Source organism: Salmo trutta, chromosome 27 (genome assembly GCF_901001165.1).
Source record: "Salmo trutta chromosome 27, fSalTru1.1, whole genome shotgun sequence".
Classification (NCBI taxonomy): domain Eukaryota; kingdom Metazoa; phylum Chordata; class Actinopteri; order Salmoniformes; family Salmonidae; genus Salmo; species Salmo trutta.
The window spans coordinates 25,197,046-25,219,479 of record NC_042983.1 but is presented as its reverse complement, the minus strand read 5'-3'; the positions used below and the strand labels follow the sequence as shown (position 1 = coordinate 25,219,479).

Below are 22,434 nucleotides of genomic sequence, written 5' to 3'. Positions count from 1 at the left end.
TCACATTAATATGAATTGCATTGTCATGACTCATAAATTGCTACCACTATCCTGGATAGCCTCCAGAGTATTTGAAAATAATGTATTATGTATATATGACCCCCATGGTCATTGAACAACAGCGAGATGGTTCAAAAGAAATGGACAGAACATAAGTAGCGCATTACTTAATTACATTTATTGGTTTGATGCTATTACAATAAAATATATTTAAAGAAAAGTATGTTTTGATTGTTTCTGTTTGAAAAGCATTCATATTTCTGACAGAGGTAACCAAGTGGACCATCACAGACAGTTTGAGAATGCGATCTTAAACAGACCTCATTACTTCACCAAAACATCCAAGACTGGGACTGCACAGACTAAGGTGAAACTCAACAGAAGCAAAAGCAACATATAGAGAACCAATTACACAATAAGTATCTTCAACCTTAAGAAATAGAAAGGTTTGTGTGGTGAAACATCTGAGCTTGGTATAGCTCACTGTGGCATTTCTTTTCCAGTTTCACAATATAAATGTACTGTACAAAGAGGTACAGATGACCGTCATTTCAGTTACAAAATGGTCAATATATTTAGACAGACAGGCCAGGGTTATCTTAAGGCAGGTGTTCTGATTGTCTCCAAGAAGTTAAAACAGCCAACCCTGCCATGTCTGTATGAGAGACAATTCAAACATGTTGCTTCACTATGTGCTGAAATTACGCAAACGGATATGTGGGTGTTACATGTTATTGTTGATGTTGATTTCATTCCTTGCCGTCTTGATACTCGATGTTTTGTGCTTCATCTGACAATTTTCCTGCCATTTCTCAAGTACGATAAGTCTATTTTCTCCTTACACTTGAATCCAACTGGATTTCCCTAGATCTCTTTCAAGTTTAGCTTGAAAAGCAAACATTCCATACATTGCCAATTGCATGTTTTCCTTCATTCTGCGAGTACAAAATGTCTGGAGCACATCCACAGTGCACGACCCCCTATCCTTGACCTGGCTCTGTAGTCCAGGTGGACAGAAGAGGCTAGAGGACTTATATCGTAAAGCTTACCAAGAACATTCATTTTTAACACGTCTACTTAATAAGAGATTGCTTTCTTTGTTGTTCATTTTTCTGTCCGCACACGTGGTTGTCTCTTTCTGGGGCCGTCCTCCATTAATCTGTTAATAAGAGACGACTGCAGCCAAATATGGCTTCATACTCTCCCACACATCAGCGCCACATTCAGGGCTCTCTCTCTCCCTCTCTCTTACGCCATCTCTTCCCCCTCCCCCTCTCTCCTCTGTATCGCTCTCTCTTTCTATCACTTTAAGTCGATCTCTCATTGGAGTAACAGACAGTCATTAAACGTAATATGAGTATGCAGATGTCATTCTTGAAACATATGTGTAGTTCATATATTAGAATATCAATATCTAATAGAAAAAAACTATATTGAACATAACATATTTTTCACATACCACATTTTTTGGTAAAGTTGGTGACAATTTACAAAGGAACAAGTGCTCAAATAAATGTAGTGCTTCCACTATATTTGAAAGGGTAAGACATGTCTTAATGACAGGTGTTAGATGAAAGAGGCCTATAACTCTGATATAACTCTGATACAAGACCTCACTCTGCTGAATTCAACAAAATGTTACATTTACTTCATACAGTATCATAGCATAGCTTTCTTTGTACATTGTATAACTATGTACATTTAAAGGACTGCCAAAACAATGAGTCCATATTCTGTTTACACACACCTTGGACAGAGGGGATACTCACGCATGCACGGACACACGCACACAAACACACAACTCATCTTCTCCTAGCTGTAATCATAAATCCCCTCTTTGCTTCCACACCATCGGTCCCACAGACAGTCTGCTGGTGTATAGTGATGGTAGCGTGGTGCTCATATACAGGCCTTCTTGGCATGCAGCATCTCAATGAGCAGGTTGTTGCAGGGCACCTCCCCACTCAGGTGTTTGTAGCACAGGTAGTCCTCTGCCTGATTGCTGAGGGCACGCAGCTCTGGCAGACGCAGCACCAGCTGGCTGAACTTGTCCAGGTACTGGGGGTAGGTGCACACAGTGTACTCCAGCAGAGCCCCATTCACCTGCTCCTGAACACTTTCCACAAACACCTGGTTCTCCAACAGCTTCACATCTGGACAGGGACATAGGAAAGAGATTTAGAAGGGATTCAATTACTCTGTAGATGATCACATAAATGGGAGAATATTGATATATTTATGTGAAACTGTTCCTCAAATCCCTGTGTTAAGGCTCAGCATCAGTAACTTGTTGAGATCAAGTGTAGGCCTAAACTTTAGCATTGAAATTGCATCAGTTTATTACTAATATTCAATTTCTGGTACATTGGATTTGTACAGCGTGGGTTGGTTGTGGGTTGGTTGTGTGTGTCTGTGTGTGTGTGTGTATATATGTGACAATAGCTAGACCCTATAATGGACTTCTATTCAGCATCAGCTGAGTCCTGCCAGAAGAGCCATTCACACAGTAATTAAATATTTTGAATAATCTTTTCAAACCACTTAAGGGCAACTAAATTGCCCTGATAAACCGGACTCATTGATTGAAAGATGAGGGAGAGAGAGCAAGAGAATGAAACAGACAGTGGAGATGGGAAATATTTTCTGCCTGTGACGAGTGCTCTCATTATTCTAAAGCCTTTTATTCCCAGCTCGCTGGCGCTAAATAGCAGTCGCTTAAGGGAATCTGGGCAACTGTCGTCTATACACACTCCATATACAGAAGCCACAGCATGAATGTCAGTCAGATTATTGAATGATAGACCCATCCATTAAGGTTCCATTGAATGCTATTAAAGAATAATGGGTGAGGTTGTCTTCTTTGTTAATGTTGCCTTTTGACAAGGTCCTACATTGAATTATGTGAGTATACCTGAAATAAAGGACTGGTTCAGATAACAGTTGGAACCTTCTGGATAAAAAAACATATATCAATGGCTGTGACCTTTCCATTTAAAATGCCACCTCTGACTTTCAAAATAAATGGGACAGCGAGACTTGTCAACTAAAACCTACTGTCACGTCCTGACCAGTAAAGGGGTTATTTGTTATTGTAGTTTGGTCAGGACGTGGCAGGGGGTGTTTGTTTTATGTGGTTCGGGGTTTTGTTGGGTTATGTATTTATGTAAGAGGGGTGTTTGTTTTATGTGTTCCGGGGTTTTGTTGGGTTATGTATTTATGTAAGAGGGGCGTTTGTTTTATGTGTTCCGGGGTTTTTGGGGATTGTTCTATGTTTTGTATTTCTATGGGTTTTCTATGTTGTGTATTTCTTTGTTGGCCTGGTATGGCTCTCAATCAGGAACAGCTGTACATCGTTGTTGCTGATTGGGAGTCATACTTAGGTAGCCCTGTTTTCACCTGTCTTTTGTGGGAAGTTGTTTTTGCATTGCTGTGTGTAGCCTGCATTACTGTGCGTTCGTGCGTTTTCTTGTTTTGTGTTTTCAGTGTTCTAATTAAAAGTAAAAATGAGCACTCAACCCGCTGCGCCTTGGTCCATTTCATACGACAACCGTTACAGAACTTCCCACCACCAACGGACCAAGCAGCGGGCCCAGGAGGAGCAAGGATAATGGGCCAGGGAGAGAAGGGAGTGGAGGACATCTTGGACATGGGAGGAGGTAATGGCAGGGGACAAGACCCTGCCATGGAAACAGGTGGAGACAGCGAGGGAGGAACGGCGAAAGTGGAGCGTAGACCAGGCCCAACGAAGGAAGCACGAGAGGCACCCCCAATAATTTTTTTTGGGGGGGGGACACGGGTAGTTTGGCTGGGCCAAGGGTGAGCCCTAAGCCAACTCCCTTGCTTATTATGGGGAGTGTATGGAGTGGAGAGCGCCGGAGTATGCGGAAGTGCGCACGATCTCGCCCATGTGCACGCACAGTCCAGTGCGAGCGATCCCAGCCCCTCGCAAGTGCCGTGCTAGAGTGGGCATCCAGCCTGGAAGGAGGATGCCTGCGCAGCGCATCTGGCCACCGGTGCGCCTCCTAGGTCCAGGCTACCCTACGCCTGCTCTACGCACGGCAACCATCAGGCCTCTGCACAGCCCAATTCGCCCTGTGCCAGCACTCCGCTTGTGCAGGGCTGCTATTACCATCCAGACAGGATGGGTTATGCAGAAGGTATGCTCCAGACCTCCAGTGCCTACTCATGGCCCGGTGTATCCAGTTCCCACTCCTCGCACTAGCCCTGAGGTGCGTGTCTCCAGTCTGGCATGTCCAAAGCCAGCACCACGCACCAGGCCTCCAGTGCGTCAGCTCAGTCTAGTACGTCCTGTTCCCGCTCCTCGCACTAGCCTTGGGGTGCGTGTCTCCAGTCTGGTACCTCCACTGCCAGCCCCACACACCAGACCTACAGTGCGTCAGCGCAGTCCAGCTCGTCCTGCTCCTGCTCCTCGCACTAGCCCTGTGGTGCGTGTCCTTAGTCTGGCGCATCCTAAGCCAGCCCCACGCATCAGTGCACAGTCCCTGTCCAGAGCTTCCGACGATAGTGCCTCGTCCAAAGCTTCCGGCAACAGTGCCTCGTCCAGAGCTTCTGGCAACAGTGCCCCGTAGAGAGACTGCCCACAGTCAGGAACTGAGAGAGACGGCCCACAGTCAGGAACCGAGAGAGATGGCCCACAGTCAGGAACCGAGAGAGATGGCCCACAGTCAGGAACCGAGAGAGACGGCCCACAATCAGGAACCAAGAGAGACGGCCCACAGTCAGGAACTGAGAGAGACGGCCCACAGTCAGGAACCGAGAGAGATGGCCCACAGTCAGGAACCGAGAGAGATGGCCCACAGTCAGGAACCGAGAGAGACGGCCCACAATCAGGAACCGAGAGAGACGGCCCACAATCAGGAACCGAGAGAGACGGCCCACAGTCAGGAACCGAGAGAGACGGCCCACAGTCAGGAACCGAGAGAGCGGCCCACAGTCAGGAGCCGAGAGAGATGGCCCACAGTCAGGAGCCGAGAGAGACGGCCCACAGTCAGGAGCCGAGAGAGACGCCCAACAGTCTGGAGTCGGCGCAGCGAGAGTCGCCCTACAGTCTGGAATCGGCGCAGCGAGAATCGCCCTACAGTCCACAATCGGCGCAGCCAGAGTTGCCCTACAGCCCGAGGTCTCCAGCGACCCGCATCAGCCTGAGGTCTCCAGCAATGCACATCAGCCCGAGGTCTTCAGTGATGCGCCATAGCCCAGAGACTTCGGGAAGGGTAACATTCAATAATTATTTAGCGAGGGTGGACAGGTTAGGTGGGGGAGTAAGGCCGGAGCCTGAGCCACCTCCATAGTAGGTGGGTTGGGGAGGGGGGGTGTAGCACAAGAACTGTCGGTGACGGTGGCCACCCTCCCTTCCCTCCCTTTAGTTTGGGATTATTTTTAGTTTTGGGGTTATTTTTGTGTTTTTGTGTAAGGTGCATCCGGGGTCTGCACCTTTGGGGGGGGGGTACTGTCACGTCCTGACCAGTAAAGGGGTTATTTGTTATTGTACTTTGGTCAGGACGTGGCAGGGGGTGTTTGTTTTATGTGGTTCTGGGTTTTGTTGGATTATGTATTTATGTAAGAGGGGCGTTTGTTTTATGTGTTCCGGGGTTTTTGGGGATTGTTCTATGTTTTGTATTTCTATGGGTTTTCTATGTTGTGTATTTCTTTGTTGGCCTGGTATGGCTCTCAATCAGGAACAGCTGTACATCATTGTTGCTGATTGGGAGTCATACTTAGGTAGCCCTGTTTTCACCTGTCTTTTGTGGGAAGTTGTTTTTGCATTGCTGTGTGTAGCCTGCATTACTGTGCGTTCGTACGTTTTCTTGTTTTGTGTTTTCAGTGTTCTAATTAAAAGTAAAAATGAGCACTCAACCCGCTGCGCCTTGGTCCATTTCATACGACGACCGTTACACCTACTTCCAACAAAAAGTTTGAAAAAGTTATTTGCTCATTCTTAAGTACTACACATCACTGGGTTATACAAACCACAGCTACGATACAAACAAGTATGAAGTACCTCAAACCTAATCAAATTCAAATCTTTGAAAGACCATAGTAATTTTCAAAGATGATTATTCCATTCTTGAGATAGCTGTAATGAGCTATACATGAGCTGTATGTATGCACGCATGACTGTAAGTCGCTTTGGATAAAAGTGTGTTATATTATATACATATTATAAGACTAATAATTACCATCTAATGTGGTACAGCGTATAGCGTGTAAACTGTATGTCCATGTGGTCTACTCACTGGGATTGAAGAGGAGGAGGAACTTGAGGCAGGCAACCTCTCTCCTGTCCACCTGGAGGGCAAGTAGCCTCCCAGCCAGCTCCTGTCCTCTCTGGACCAGGCCTGACAGACTCAACCCCGCCTGTGACCCCATGGATGACAGATCCATCTGCAACACAACACAAAAGGACAACATTAAGTATTATTGTATATACAGGTTTTAAAGGGCAATTCCAGCATTTTTCAACCTCATATACATTTTCTCCAGCACCGAACTAGTGTCTACATATGTAAAAAATAGTGCATTTCTACGATCTATGGTTAAGAAGATAAGAAGAAAGGTCCCAAAAAATGCTTCTCTGTGACAGGTAGCCTAGCAGTTAACTTGTTATGGATAGGGGGCAGTATTTTCACGGCCGGATAAAAAACGTACCCGATTTAATCTGATTATTACTCCTGCCCAGAAACTAGAATATGCATATAATTATTAGCTTTGGATAGAAAACACTCCAAAGTTTCTAAAACTGTTTGAATGGTGTCTGTGAGTATAATAGAACTCATTTGGCAGGCCAAAACCTGAGAAGATTCCAAACAGGAAGCGCCCTCTCTGACTATTTATTGGCCTTCTTGATCATCTCTATCCAAAACAGGGGATCTCTGCTGTAACGTGACATTTTCTAACGCTCCCATAGGCTCTCAGAAGGCGCCAGAACGTTGAATGATGACTTTGCAGGCCATGGCTGAAAAACAGTAGCGCATTTGGATAGTGGTCGATCTGAGAACAATGAGACTGGGGGCGCGTGCACGAGACAACTCCATGTTTTTTTTTTGCGTCTTTGAACGAAAACAGGGTTTCCCGGTCGGAATATTATCGCTTTTTTATGAGAAAAATCGCATAAAATTGATTTTAAACAGCGTTTGACATGCTTCGAAGTACGGTAATGGAATATTTTGAATTTTTTTGTCACGAAACGCGCCGGGCGCGTCACCCTTCTTTACCCTTCGGATAGTGTCTTGAACGCACTAACAAAACGCCGCTATTTGGATATAACTATGGATTATTTGGAACCAAACCAACATTTGTTATTGAAGTAGAAGTCCTGGGAGTGCATTCTGACGAAGAACAGCAAAGGTAATCCAATTTTTCTTATAGTAAATCTGAGTTTGGTGAGTACCAAACTTGGTGGGTGTCAAAATAGCTAGCCATGATGGCCAGGCTATCTACTCAGAATATTGCAAAATGTGCTTTCCCCGAAAAGCTATTTTAAAATCGGACATAGCGATTGCATAAAGGAGTTCTGTATCTATAATTCTTAAATTAATTGTTATGTTTTTTGTGAACGTTTATCGTGAGTAATTTAGTAAATTCACCGGAAGTGTTCGGTGGGAATGCTAGTTCTGAACGTCACATGCTAATGTAAAAAGCTGTTTTTTGATATAAATATGAACTTGATTGAACAAAACATGCATGTATTGTATAACATAATGTCCTAGGAGTGTCATCTGATGAAGATCATCAAAGGTTAGTGCTGCATTTAGCTGTGGTTTTGTTTTTGTGACATTATATGCTAGCTTGAAAAATGGGTGTCTGATTATTTCTGGCTGGGTACTCTGCTGACATAATCTAATGTTTTGCTTTCGCTGTAAAGCCTTTTTGAAATCGGACAGTGTGGTTAGATAAAGGAGAGTCTTGTCTTTAAAATGGTGTAAAATAGTCATATGTTTGAAAAATTGAAGTTTTATGATTTTTGAGGAATTTGTAATTCGCGCCACGCCTATCATTGGATATTGGAGCAGGTGTTCCGCTAGCGGAACGTCTAGATGTAAGAGGTTGAGTGGCGGGCCAATAACCAAAAGGTTGCTGGTTCAAAACCCCGAGCCAACTAAATGAAAAATCTGTCTATGTGCCCTTGAGCAAGGTACTTAACCCTAATTGGTCTGGATAAGAAACTCTGCTAAATGACTAAAATGTAAATGTACAAAGGGTAGGATTAAAAGTAAGTAAAACTGTGATTTTCAAAACAGAGGGAGGGTATTTTCTTACTCCCCAGATCACCGCGACTCTCATAGTGTTTGAAAATCACTGTTTTTGATGTCATGGTGTAGAACCTTCTAACTTTATATTTTTTTTATACAAAACTTAGAAATGTGCTGTTTTCACATATGTAGACACTGTTATTGTGCTGGAGATAATGAAAATGCGGTTGAAAAGTGGTGGTGTTGCAACTTGAATTACAGTACAGTACAGCTTCAGTACAGGTTCATAGATGCCATACATTGAGTCTGCAGTAACTTCTCACCACCTTCTAAATTAATGCGATTGGCATTTTATGTAACATATTGGACGTTAAATCCTCAAATTCCCACAGTAGCTTCTAGAATGATACAGTGTAACTTTTAAGCCCCTCTTCCTCCTGTTCTCACAAACCTTGTACAGTATGCAGATAAAAATGGCCTGTTTTCCATTGCAGTCTTTATAAGAAAAAAATAACTTCATTTAAACACGAGGCAAATAAATACCAGTGGCAATCTTTCCCCTCTCCTCCCTAAACCCAGGAGTCAGTTACAAGCTGCAGAGACAAGCTGATGGTTGTTTTTTCCTTTTCTGTTCTGCATCTTCCAAACACAAGAACAAGAGCAGGCAGCAGAAAGTGTTCTCACTCCTTGAATTTTTTCACCTTTTGTTGTATTACAAATTGGGATTAAAATGGATTTCATTGTCTTTTTTTCTCAACAATCTATAAAAAACAGCTTTGCACACCTGGATTTTACAATATCTGCCCATTATTCTTTTTAAACTCTTCAAGCTCTGTCAAGTTGGTTGTTGATCATTGCTAGACATCCATTTTCAAGCCGATTTAAATCAAAACTGTAACTATGCCACTCAGGAACATTCAATGTCATCTTGATAAGCAAATCTGATGCATATTTGGCCTTGAGTTTGAGGCTATTGTCCTGCTGAAAGGTGAATTTGTCTCTCAGTGTCTGTTGGAAAGCAGACTGAACCAGGCTTTCCTAGGATTTTGCCTGTGAATATAGCTGTATTCCATTTATTTTCATCCTAAAAAAATCCCTAGTCCTTGCTGATGACAAACTGATCCAAACCATGATGCAGCCACCACCATGCTTGAAAATATGAACGGTGGTACTCAGTGACATGTTGTGTTGGATTTGTCCGCCAAAGATTGCAAACAGGTTTTTGAATATTTGCATTCCATACAGACTTACTTCTTTTAACTCTGTCACTTAGGTTAGTATTGTTTAGTAACTGCAATGTTGTTGATCCGTTTGAAGTTTTCTCCTATCACAGCCATTAAAGTCTGTAACTGTTTTAAAGTCACCTCATGGTGAAATCCCTGAGCGGTTTCCTTCCTTTCCGTCAACTGAATAAGGAAAGACCCCTGTATCTTTGTAGTGACTGGGTGTATTGATACACCATCCAAAGTATAATTGATAACTTCACCATGCTCAAAGTGATATTCAGTGTCTGCTTTTTTGTTTGTACCAATCTACCAATAGGTGCCATTCTTTGCAAGACATTGGAAAACCTCCCTGGTCTTTGTAGTTGAATCTGTGCTTGAAATCCACTACTTGACTGAGGGACCTTACAGATAATTGTATTTGTGGGGTACAGAGACGGGTAATGATTCAAAAATCATGTTAACCACTATTATTGCACACAGATCATGTGACTTGTTACGCACATGTTTATTCCTGAACGTATTTAGGCTTCCCATACATAACAAAGGGGTTGAATACTTATTGACTCAAGACATTTCAGCTTTAAATGTTTTATCAATTTGTAAACATTTCAAAAACAACAAAAAAATACACTTTGACATTGTAGGGTATTGTGTGTAAATCAATGGCACAAAATCTCAATCCATCATAAATTCAGGCTGTAACACATCCGAATGTGGAAAAAGTCAAGGGGTGTGGAAAAAAAGGCACTGTACATATCTATTTGTGGGTATACACTGACCATACAAACATTAGGAACACCTTCCTAATATTGAGTTGCACCCCCCTTTGCCCTCAGAACACTCTCAATTCGTCGGGGCATCAAATCAAATCAAATTGTATTTCTCACATGCGCTGAATACAACAGGTGTAGACCTTACAGTGAAATGCTTACTTACAGGCCCTTAACCAACAATGAAGTTTCAAGAAAATACCAACAAAAAGAGTAAGAGATAAGAATAACAAATATTTAAAGAGCAGCAGTAAATAACAATAGCCGGGCTATATACATGGGGTACCGGTACAGAGTCAACGTGCGGGTTCACTGGTGTAGAGATAATTGAGGTAATATGTACATGTAGGTATAGTTATTAAAGTGACTATGCATAGATAAAAACAGAGAGTAGCAGCAGCATAGAAGATGGGGTGGGAGCAATGCAAATAGTCTGGGTAGCCATTTGATTAGCTGTTCAGGAGTCTTATGGCTTGGGGGTAGAAGCTGTTTAGAAGCCTCTTGGACCTAGACTTGGCACTCCGATACCGCTTGCTGTGCGGTAGCAGAGAGAACAGTCTATGACTAGGGTGGCTGGAGTCCTTGACAATTTTTAGGGCCTTCCTCTGACACCGCCTGGTATAGAGGACCTGGAAGGCAGGTAGCTTGGCCCCAGTGATGTACTGGGCCGTACACACTACCCTTTGCAGTGCCTTGCGGTCGGAGGACGAGCAGTTGCCATAGCAGGCAGTGATGCAACCCATCAGGATGCTCTCGATGGTGCAGCTGTAAAACATTTTGAGGATCTGAGGACCCATGCCAAATCTTTTCAGTCTCCTGAGGGGGAATAGGTTTTGTAGTGCCCTCTTCAAGACTGTCTTGGTGTGCTTGGACCATGTTAGTTTTGGTGATGTGGACGCCAAGGAACTTGAAGCTCTCAACCTGCTCCACTGCAGCCCCGTCGATGAGAATGGGTGCATACTCGGTCCTCCTTTTCCTGTAGTCCACAATCATCTCCTTTGTCTTGATCATGTTGAGGGAGATGTTGTTGTCCTGACACCACATGGTCAGGTCTCTGACCTCCTCCCTACAGGCTGTCTCTTCATTGTCGGTGATCAGGCCTACCATTGTTGTGTCATCAGAAAACTTAATGATGGTGTTGGAGTCGTGCCTGGCCGTGCAGTCATGAGTGAACAGGGAGTACAGGAGGGGACTGAGCACGCACCCCTGAAGGGCCCCCGTGTTGAGGATCAGCGTGGCGGATGTGTTGTTACCTGCCCTTACCACCTGGGGGCTGCCCGTCAGGAAGTTCAGGATCCAGTTGGAGAGGGAGGTGTTTAGTCCCAGGGTCCTTAGCTTAGTGATGAGCTTTGAGGGCACTATGGTGTTGAATGCTGAGCTGTAGTCAATGAATAGCATTCTCACATAGGTGTTCCATTAGTCCAGGTGTGAAATGGCAGTGTGGAGTGTAATAGAGATTGCATCATCTGTGGATCTGTTGGTTCGGTATGCAAATTGGAGTGGGTCTAGGGTTTCTGGGATAATGGTGTTGATGTGAGCCATGACCAGCCTGTCAAAGCATTTCATGGCTACAGATGTGAGTGCTACGGGTTGGTAGTCATTTAAGCAGGTTACCTTAGTGTTCTTGGGCACAGGGACTATGGTGGTCTGCTTGAAACATGTTGGTATTTCAAACTCAGACCGGGAGAGGTTGAAAATGTCAATGAAGACACTTGCCAGTTGGTCAGCGCATGCTCGGAGTACACGTCCTGGTAATCCATCTGGCCCTGTGGTGAATATTGACCTGTTTAAAGGTCTTACTCACATCGGCTGCAGAGAGCGTGATCACACAGTCATCCGGAACAGCTGATTCTCTCGTGCATGTTTCAGTGTTACTTGCCTCGAAGCGAGCATAGAAGTTATTTAGCTCATCTGGTAGGCTCGTGTCACTGGGCAACTCTCGGCTGTGCTTCCCTTTGTAGTCTGTACTAGCTTGCAAGCCCTGCCACATCCGACGAGTGTCAGAGCCGGTGTAGTACGATTCGATCTTAGTCCTGTATTGACACTTTGCTTGTTTGATGGTTCGTCGGAGGGCATAGGGGGATTTCTTATAAGCTTCCAGGTTAGAGTCCCGCTCCTTGAAAGCGGCAGCTCTAGCCTTTAGCTCAGTGTGAATGTTACCTGTAATCCATGGCTTCTGGTTGGGGTATGTACGTACAGTTACTGTGGGGACAACGTCCTCGATGCACTTATTGATAAAACCAGTGACTGACGTGGTGTACTCCTCAATGCCATCGGAAAAATCCCGGGAACATATTCCAGTCTGTGCTAGCAAAACAGTCCTGTAGTTTAGCATCTGCTTCATCTAACCACTTTTTTTCTAGAGTGAGTCACTGGTGCTTCCTGCTTTAATTTTTGCTTGTAAGCAGGAATCAGGAAGATAGAATTATGGTCAGATTTGCCAAATGGAGGGGAGAGCTTTGTACGCATCTCTGTGTGTGGAGTAAAGGTGGTCTAGAATTTTTTCCCCTCTGGTTGCGGCGCCTCTGGGTGAGCGTTTCCTGTTTGCTTATGGTGGTATACAGCTCATTGAGTGCGGTTTTAGTGCCAGCATCGGTCTGTGGTGGTATGTAGACAGCTACGAAAAATACAGATGAAAAGTCTCTAGGTAGATAGTGTGGTCTACAGCTTATCATGGGATACTCTACCTCAGGCGAGCAAAACCTTGAGACTTCCTTAGATATCGTGCACCAGCTGTTGTTTACATATATGCATAGGCCCCCGCCCCGTGTCGTACCAGAGGCTGCTGTTCTATCCTGCCGATAGAGTGTATGACCCGCCAGCTGTATGTTCTTAATGTCGTCGTTCAGCCACGACTCGGTGAAACATAAGATATTGCAGTTTTTAATGTTCTGTTGGTAGGATATACATGCTTTCAGTTCGTCCCATTTATTTTCCAGCGATTGAACGTTAGCTAGCAGGACAGAAGGCAAAGGCAGATTAGCCACTCATCACCTGATCCTCACAAGGCACCCTGATCTTGTTCCGCAAAATCTCTGTTTCCTTCTCCGGCGAATGACAGGGATCTGAGCATGGTCGGGTGTCTGTAGTATATCCCTCTCTTCCGACTCATTGAAGAAAAACTGTTCGTTAATCTGAGGTGAGTAACCGCAGTTCTGATGTCCAGAAGCTCTTTTCAGTCATAATAGACAGTAGCAGCAACATTATATACAATACAAGTTACGAACAAAGTGAAAAAACAAACAAAATAGCATGGTTGGTTAAAAGCCGATAAGACGGCAGCCATCCCCTCTGGCACCATTTTCAGATGAACTCTACAAGGTGTTGAAAACGTTCCACAGGGATGCTGGCCCATGTTAACTCCAATACTTCCCACAGTTGTGTCAAGTTGGCTGGATGTCCTTTGGGGGTGGACCATCCTTGATACAAACGGAAAACTATTGAGTGTGAAAAACCCAGCAGCGTTGCAGTCCTTGACACACTAAAACCGGTGCACCTGACACCTACAACCCATATCCCATATCTCTTGCACCCTCTGAATAGCACACCTACACAATTCATGTCTCTTTTGTTTCAAGGCTTAAAAATCCTTATTCAACCTGTCTCCTCCCCTTCATGTACACCAATTGAACTGGATTTAGCAAGTGACATCTATAAGGGATCATACAGTAGCTTTTGCCTGGATTCAACTGGTCAGTTTTTGTCATGGAAAGAGCAGGTGTTCTTAATGTTTTGTACACTCAGTGTAGTCCCATTTTATATTGTGTCACTAAAATAATGTGTGGTAATTACACTGGTACAGTGTAATAACAGTAATTACTGTATAGATACACATTACTGCAAGAACAAAGAAAAAAACGTATTGCTATCCGTAGAGGTTGTGTATCTGTAACTACGCGCATGCGTGCGTGCGTGTGTGTGTGAATGTGAATGTATGTATGTCTGGTATTCATGAATGTATGATTGTATTAATTTTATGTTGGAACTGCAAGGCTGCTTACCTCCTGGCCAGTAACCAGCAGCAGGCTGCTCTCCTTCCCATGTTGCACTTGTCTGAAGACATGGTCCAGGACCAGCAGCTCAGACCAGCAGTTGTGAAGAAGCTTCATCTGGTCACCTACCTTAAAGTAGAATCAGAAAACAACAGGTCACATCAAAGCTCAAACTCATTCCACACAGCTGGCCAAGCATAGGAATAGTGGAGAACCAATCTAATGTCAAACCCAATGTCAAATAAAACAGCCTACACTGATATTACAATCTCAAGCAGGCATCAATCTAACATCAACCCCCTTAAAAGCTAGCATCCACATGTGATAGTGTGGTCCCACCTGAAACACACATAGCTACATGGACAGATAAATGGGGTGACTATAAAACCCAGAGAGGAAGATGAGGGTCCTTGTGCCATATTTCCAGCATCTGGGGCTGGTGTCAGTGTCTCGCGCATCCTCACGTTGTATTTACGAGCCACAGAGATGACCTCTCCCACCTCCTCACCGCTCCCTGTCCTCCGTCACCTCCCTTGATCCCGCCCATTAAGGGGGGGGGGGGGTGATTGGATGCTCCTCATTGCTAGCACATATACTCTGGGTGTCGAAGGACGACACTGTCAGTAATCTGCAGCTGGTGACACAGAGTGTTCCTGAAACCCCCAAATAGCACCAGGACACACATTCATCTGGCATGGGATGACAGAATTACTACCCCTTCAATGGAACTATATATCTGTCCAGAGGAGGAGTCCAATCTTGCTCCCAGTCAGAGCTACAGGACCAACACACAACAGCTTGATTCATCATACACCTCTTCTCAAGGAGGATTCGGCACACAGACACAACATTTCACACACACACACACACTCACATACACACAGTGAACGTTCAGTCAAGGGACATTCAGTCTTGTCCCCCCTGGCTGGCAGAAACAGGGAAGCATAAACCTGCCTCACTCAGTGCCATTCCATAACTGTCATAATTTGGCTTTGAGACCAATACAGATGCTTTGGAGATCAGACGGACAGGTCTAAAACCATCTGTTACGGATACAGGTGTCCTGTGTGTATTTGTTTTCTCTCCTTCTGCCCTAGTCACAGGTGGCAGTAATCAGTCGCCAATCAGTCGCCAATCTGAAGACACACCTGCTCCTTTTCCCTTACCCAATCACATCCCCTTTCCCTTAAAAGAAACCCAATAATTTGTCTCTGGAGCTATCTCTTTTGTTTTAGCGCCTACATCTCATATTGTCCGTTATCATGTGAGTATGTAATGCTGTGGTGTATGGCTGTTTGTTAGTTGGTGGGAAAAAGGGAACAATAAAAAATATATATCTTTCTTTTAATCAACATTTAGTAAAGGGCTGCTACAATGCACCAACCCTGCATGCACGTAATGATGTCTGATCATATGCTACAGGTATGTTAATGTCAGATACTGTATGTAAAAACTCAAGTAACGGGCAGCTTCTGACACAAACATACTGGCAATGCCCAAGGTAAATTTAGCAGATGATAGCTCAATTTTTCCTCTGCAAATATGAACAATGAGAGATAAAATACTGGGCCGTGGAGAGAGAGCTGACATTCCCCTGTTATCGTCTGGATGGAATGTAATTACTCAGAGAGATAGCTCTTTCTGCAGGAGGCTCTCTCTCCTGGCAAACATCCAGCGCTTTGTGCTCGCCTCACACTGTTCACGTCTACAACCTCACAATTGGTTGCAATTTAGCCAGGATAGATCACAGGTACGTAACATGACTGAAATCCCTGCAGTTCAAATGTTACACTTGGCTTTGCACTATCAACACACCGGAGGCAACACTAAACTGGCTCTCCAATTTTCCATAATCATAATCCCATAGCTAGATTAGATTACACACGATTACATCAAATCAAATATGCTGGCCATTTTCTCATATTGTATTTAAAACAAAACCCCATCACTGTCATTTATGCTATTTTTCAGACTGTTGTTTATCCAGGGGCAGAATCCTCCTCCCCAGTCAGGTCTAACTCCATAATACTGATGATGCTGCCGTAACTACTACTGGCCACTGATCACTGCATCAGAACATGGGTCCTCAGAGGCATATAGGCTTACCGACTATAAAATAAGCCAGTTAAAAGAGTAAAGTAAAGTGAAGAATGGGACCACTGTGTGTGTCCCCATGACACAGTCTTTACATAGATACTATGTTCCTATCTCACCACACAATGGACTCACTGTCTCACAGATAAGGCTAACAGACAAATAACAATAATGTGACAAAAAGTTGCTTCTAAATACACGTCAATTCAGATGGGTGCTAAATATTTTTCGAATAATACATGGCAAAGAGCAAACAATTTATTAGTAAGTTCCCGTCGCAAGCTATTCTCTGGCCGATGACAGCATCAATAAAATGAATAGCACAGTGAGCATTGAGCAATATCACTGGTCAGCCTTCATCAACACCAGCATGCATTGTTTCCTTTAGGCCACCTATCTGTCAACGTACCCAGAGGCCTATACTACGAATCAGGTTGGAGGAGTTATCGAGGTAACTTTGGTCAACCCTGGTACCGAGATAACTGGTACCACGAAAGTGGCTAACCTTTTAACCAGGTACATTTATATGGCAACGAATCCTGAGAACTAACCTGCAGGTTAACTCAGAGCTTACTCCATTTATCCTGAATGAAGTGGCTGAGCCGCGAGTGGAGGACCAATGAAATCAGATTCCCTCCCTTTCGCAAAGATTGCGTCATCATCTCCTTCATATTTTTTGTTTTTTGTTTTACAATGTGAATTTTAAAATACCTATCACATTACACATTTAGTACTGACAGAACGCATTTGAAACATCACGCACGGTAAAACTTTTGAAGTTATTACTTAATACAATTATTTTATAGATGGGAGTGGGGAAAATGTTGCTTGTGCACACCAAAGCCGGTATTAATGATAAGTAATAAAATAAAGACGGCACTTCTAAAAGCCTATTTCACACCGTAGCCTGCTGAATTTGCTACATAAATTGTGTTTCATTTTGATTTCTACACAAATTAAAATGTGGCACTGACTCGCCAATGGATTGATGCTACAGCATCGTCTCCATGAAGAGTTCGGCATTCGACTAGCCACGTGGCGGATGAGCAATATCCACCATCGTAGTGTACAGATGAAGCCTTAGATGGAATGTGAAGCTAACTGAAGCTGGCTAGCTTTAGAAAACCCTGAGTAGATCTAGCTTCCTTCGTAGTATACCCCTCTGGTCAGTCACCACAGTGTCAAACAACATTATTGATTTCACTCTCCTGTTGGGACCGGGAGTAACATTTGACTGGAGACATAACTCATGCTGTACAGTATGGCGCAACTCAATTACACCCTTCAGTTGACAAAGAGACTCAAAGTATAAGGCCTATCTGACATGGACAGTGATGCATCCCAAATCATTACCCAGAGGGAGGTACAGTGGGTTATGATGTCACCTCTTTAACTGCTGCTCTATTTGAGTGCCTCCACCAGAAACAAGGAGGGACAGAAACAATGATAACTATCTGTCATAGTAAATCTAACATTTTTACACAGGCCTTTGTTCTTTACTGCCATAATGTGTGTGTGGGTGCAGGGCTTCAGAAAGAGGATCAAGAAAAATGTTTATCTTCAATATTCTTGATCACTTATGAATGAAGTGGAATAATAAGATCATTACAATGATAAGATATGATACTGTGATCATTATTCTAAGAATTATTTCTAAATGTGCATGTCTCTCCTATCATTTCTCTGTGGACAGGGTCTGGGAAGCTTACCTTGAGCTCCTTGAAGAAGATGCAGCTCCTGGCCCACTCCACTATAGAGAACAGAGTCTGGTCAGCCATGCGACACATGAGGCTGAAGGTGCTGAGCCTGTCCTGCCGGCCCCGGCCACTCTGCTCCTGCTGCAGGAAGGCCATGATCTTACTCTGTACCTGCATCTCGTCTGGGTCGCAACGCAGCAGCTCTAGCACCAGGGGGGAGAGGGTGGGAGGCTGTGGGGAGCCTCCGGAGGGGTACACATCCGGAAAGAGGTACCCCACCAGAGACTCTGGGGAGCTTGTGTGGTGGTCAGAGTACTCAGACTTGATGGCCCTGCTGGGGAATGCTGTGCACTGGTACTGGGTAGTCAGGGGTCCATGGGGCTGCATGGCCACCCCCAGGGAGGAGGGTCCGTAGAGGCTGGTCTCATAGTCTGTGGGGGTGATGGAGGCTGGGATGGAGGGCATGAGGCCTTTGGGGAGGGATGGGAGGCTGTGCAGGGTGCCAGTGAAGCCATAGTTAGTCTGTACAGGGGAGAGCTGTGGAGGAGCAGACTCCAGCTTGAAGCCCGTGGAACGTATCAAAGCCTTCTTCTGCTGTTTCATGGCTCTGTCCCGCTTGTACATGGGGCCAAACTTATTCCTGCCCCCACGCATGCGGTCTGCACGCACAGCTGTCACAGAAAGAGACAAGGAGTGGGGAAACAGAACTATGTCAACAACAGTGGGTCTTTATATGGAAATTGTTACTATGCTACTATAGCCGGAAGGATATCATGGTAAAATGCTCCTCATGAAAAATAATTATTTGCGATATCCTTATAAAGAGGATAGCGCAAATATTCAAATATATATCATTGCAAATACAGCCATAACAAGTGCACAGGAAAATAGCCTAATTTAGTCAGGAATATGTGTTTTGCAGTTTCCTGAATCAATTTTCGGAAAAATCTACGTAAAACAACCACACGGGTATCATACTACTTTATTCTATTACACAATTCTCTTTTTGACAATTTACCATACACAACATACGCTAATGCCGTTGCAGTTACACAATGGTACCGTGTTGATGTAAATATTAATATCTCCGTTTAAAACCACAGCGAGAAGCCCAGAGTTTTACTAGCAAATCAAGAATGTGTCATTTCTCCGCGGAAACAGGTGCTACATTTTCGCATCACAGCCTGGGTGGGAATAACTGGTGTGCTCCGCGCTCCGGCCACGTCATGTTTTTGCGCCCCATAAAATCACCGACGCTAAACTTCTCAACTCTGTATATTGTCTGTCCCTAATTCAAAACAAAGATACCACTACAACTTTTGCGAAAATGTTAAACAATTCAGAAGCAACTGATACTAAGGCATTAGGCTATAGCATCTGTTGAGGCCTACAGGCCATATGTTGGACATATTTCGGGCATATAGCAAATTATAACAAATTCATATATATACAATCATATTCAAATGAAAAATATGCCAAAACATTAAGGGCTTATTTTTTTCTGGACAGTACGGTTGAAATCGACTCAATGATAATGTCAAATGAAGGGGTGAGATGAAGAGAACCATACCTTCTAATCTCATGCCAACATCGAGGCATTTCTGGAATCGGCAGCAGGGACATCTCTTCCGCTGTGTTTTGTCTATTTTACACTCCTGGTTTTCTGCACAAGTATACCTCTTCTTGTTCTGGACTGTCCTCTTGAAGAAGCCCTGGAGAAAAGATCTATCCTACATTAGGTTGATGAGCCACAAAACCCACAAACACAAGAAAAAAAGGAAATTGAAAAAAGGAATAATTACAAATGAAAATACCTTACAACTTTCACATGTAAGGAGTCCATAGTGGTATCCTGAGACCTTATCTCCACAAATAGGACACAATTCTTCCAAATCTTCATCATAGGTGTAGTCCATTACGCCTACCATCAATGGAACGCCTGGTTCGCAAATAAAAGCAAGGGTCAAGAAAAACGGATGAAGCAGGGATGTAACGAATAAATGAATTAAAATAATGTACAGTTTCTTAATCAAATGAATTTACGGCCCTTGACAAATTTGAAAATGCAGGACGAAATTGTAGGATTATGTGCAGCTGTGAAATAATATCTGCTTTAATTCAAACTTCCAAAAGGCTTAAAACCTAAAAATATATATAGTTTCGCTAATAATAATCATAATGTGGGTTAATATATATATATTGCGAAAAATGCAAAAGTACATTTATTTCCACAATAAATATGATAGATTGATGCTGCGGTGATATTAGCGTATTTCAGACAGCTGATTGACAATAGTTTCAGACTATTTCACAAAAATAAGACCGACGATTCCATAATGCATGGAAGCAAACATAAAAACATTGATATTCACGATTTATTAAAATCCAATGTAAAAACTAAAAAAATAAACATTTTATGATAAGACAGGCAAATGTTTAAACGGATTCGACCAAATATAACGTGTATGGTTGATTACCTTTATCGCCCCCTTCTTCCAGGTGGTTATTCCTATTAATCAAGAAATGCCTCAGACTAGGATAGAATAACGCGTTTTATAATCCACACCTACAACACGGTCCAACGCGCGCTTCGACACGAGCACATGTCCTTTACTCAGGGCTCTCTCACCTTCTACTGGGAGGTTGGCCAATGAGCGGTGGATGCGACCACCTATCTTGAGAAAACAACCTATGTGTGGTACAGTGTACCCTTTCTTGCAACATAATAAACGGATATGTCCCATTTTAAGGAGAATGCCTTTAACCAAAACAGTGTCAAATAGGAACGGAGGATGATCGAAAGTGATAATAGCCTATCTATTATTATGATTATTAATACTGTTATGATTATTATTTTTATTTTTATTGTCGTTGTCGTTATTATTATTATTACTGCTATTATAGCATAGTTAGGCTATAACGATTGTTATTACATTTTTGTTATTATTCATGTTGTTTGTTGTTATCGATATTATTATTATCATAATCATCAGTCGTTTTGTTTTCGTAATTAAGATCCAGAGTTAGTTTTAATTCTGTGACTAAGTTATGACTTTAGGCCATATGAAGGTGAACAGCAATAATTTAAACAAGAAATTAGTAGACCTATAGCTTACGCATCAACGGTCCTTTGGCGTATTATTTCACATTTCAGTCCTTACTCTTTTTTATAATAATGTTTCATGAATCAATAGACTCGATCTATAATAGGAAACGCAGACCCAACGCCTGAGTTAATTATATTCCAAGGCCGTTTAAACAATAGCTTACATTTCGACAAGGGGTGTTAGGCTAACTAGCTTTTATCATTATTTTGGACAAAATAGGAAGATAATATCCAATAGGTAGGCTTAATTATTTTGTTTTTCTACAGGCTATTTTGTATAATTCATTTCGATTCACTGATTCACATTGGACTATATTTGCTGTTTTGGCAATTACTTTAGATGCAAACGGCTTAAAAAATCTATCTACATCTATTAGCCTAGGCTACTCTGTACCTCGACGTCAGACATCAAGGGAAAGCATTTCATTTTGTACCATTTTCATTTCAAACGCAGAATAAAACTGTATTGTTTTCCTTATTATTTCCTTTTTTCTTATTATTTCCTTTATTCCCCCCAAAGAAGTTTGCAAGGAGAAATACTTTGGAACCTATTGAATAGCTGTTCCTTGAATAGACTGCTGAATATGCCAGGTTAATATAATATTTGTCTTGCAATACGGTTAAAGGCTTCGACATAAACAAATGAAGTGCAGACTGAATATCTTTATTTAGATGTTGGTCTATCTGCTTACTAAATTATTTTAAATTGGCTATTCGATATGAACGTGCAACAACAAAATAGAGGCATATTACAAAATAAAAGATTTCATAAGCCTACAGTGTCTGTGGGTTTACAAATAGCAAATAACTCAAAGTTAATGTAGGCATATCCGAAGCTTCAGGCAATTCTACACATTCCGCTAGCGGATTTGTTCACTTACCTTGTGCCTTTTCTCCCAACATTGTATTACCTATGAGGCAGGCTAGACGTCGATGACAATAAAACCTATTAAAGAAGATGCTGCAAAACTTTGACCACTTTGTATGTCATATACAATCCGAGTCTGCAAAACAAATTCGTAGCCTAATAAACAAATAATTTAGGATAATGGTGATCTCTACGAATAACTGCAGTCATTTCCAGCGTTCTCTTTGCTTTTCTTTCTTTATCAAATAGCAAAAAAGTTACTAAAGTTCTTATTGGTCAACGTCATGTGACGACCACGGAAACGATGATGCGCCCTTTTCCCATCCAAGCATGCAGATAATAACTGAGATGCACATATACATGAGTAGCCCGACACACAGTGTATCGTATGGGTCTGTTATGCCAAATGTATTTTAAATAATGTAGCAGATTTCAAACATTTATATTATTCATGACCAATAGGCCTGT

At 42.9% G+C, this 22,434-nt stretch overlaps 1 protein-coding gene across 2 annotated transcripts; it reads right to left on the bottom strand.

Annotated features, from left to right (window-relative positions):
• On the bottom strand, positions 1-22,079 carry nr5a1a (nuclear receptor subfamily 5, group A, member 1a). 2 transcript variants are annotated; one of them, XM_029717451.1, is made up of 7 exons: positions 21,980-22,079; positions 19,807-19,931; positions 19,563-19,704; positions 18,005-18,663; positions 14,211-14,330; positions 6,258-6,405; positions 1-2,153 (listed from the first exon to the last, which is right to left on the bottom strand). In XM_029717451.1, the coding sequence occupies exons 1-7, from the start codon at positions 21,999-22,001 to the stop codon at positions 1,900-1,902; spliced, it is 1,470 nt and encodes a 489-aa protein (XP_029573311.1). In that variant the 5' UTR covers positions 22,002-22,079; the 3' UTR covers positions 1-1,899. The 2 variants fall into 2 exon arrangements, with proteins under 2 accessions (XP_029573311.1, XP_029573312.1); XM_029717452.1 differs by lacking the exon at positions 21,980-22,079 and adding an exon at positions 20,470-20,558.
• Positions 22,080-22,434: the final 355 nt, after the last annotated feature.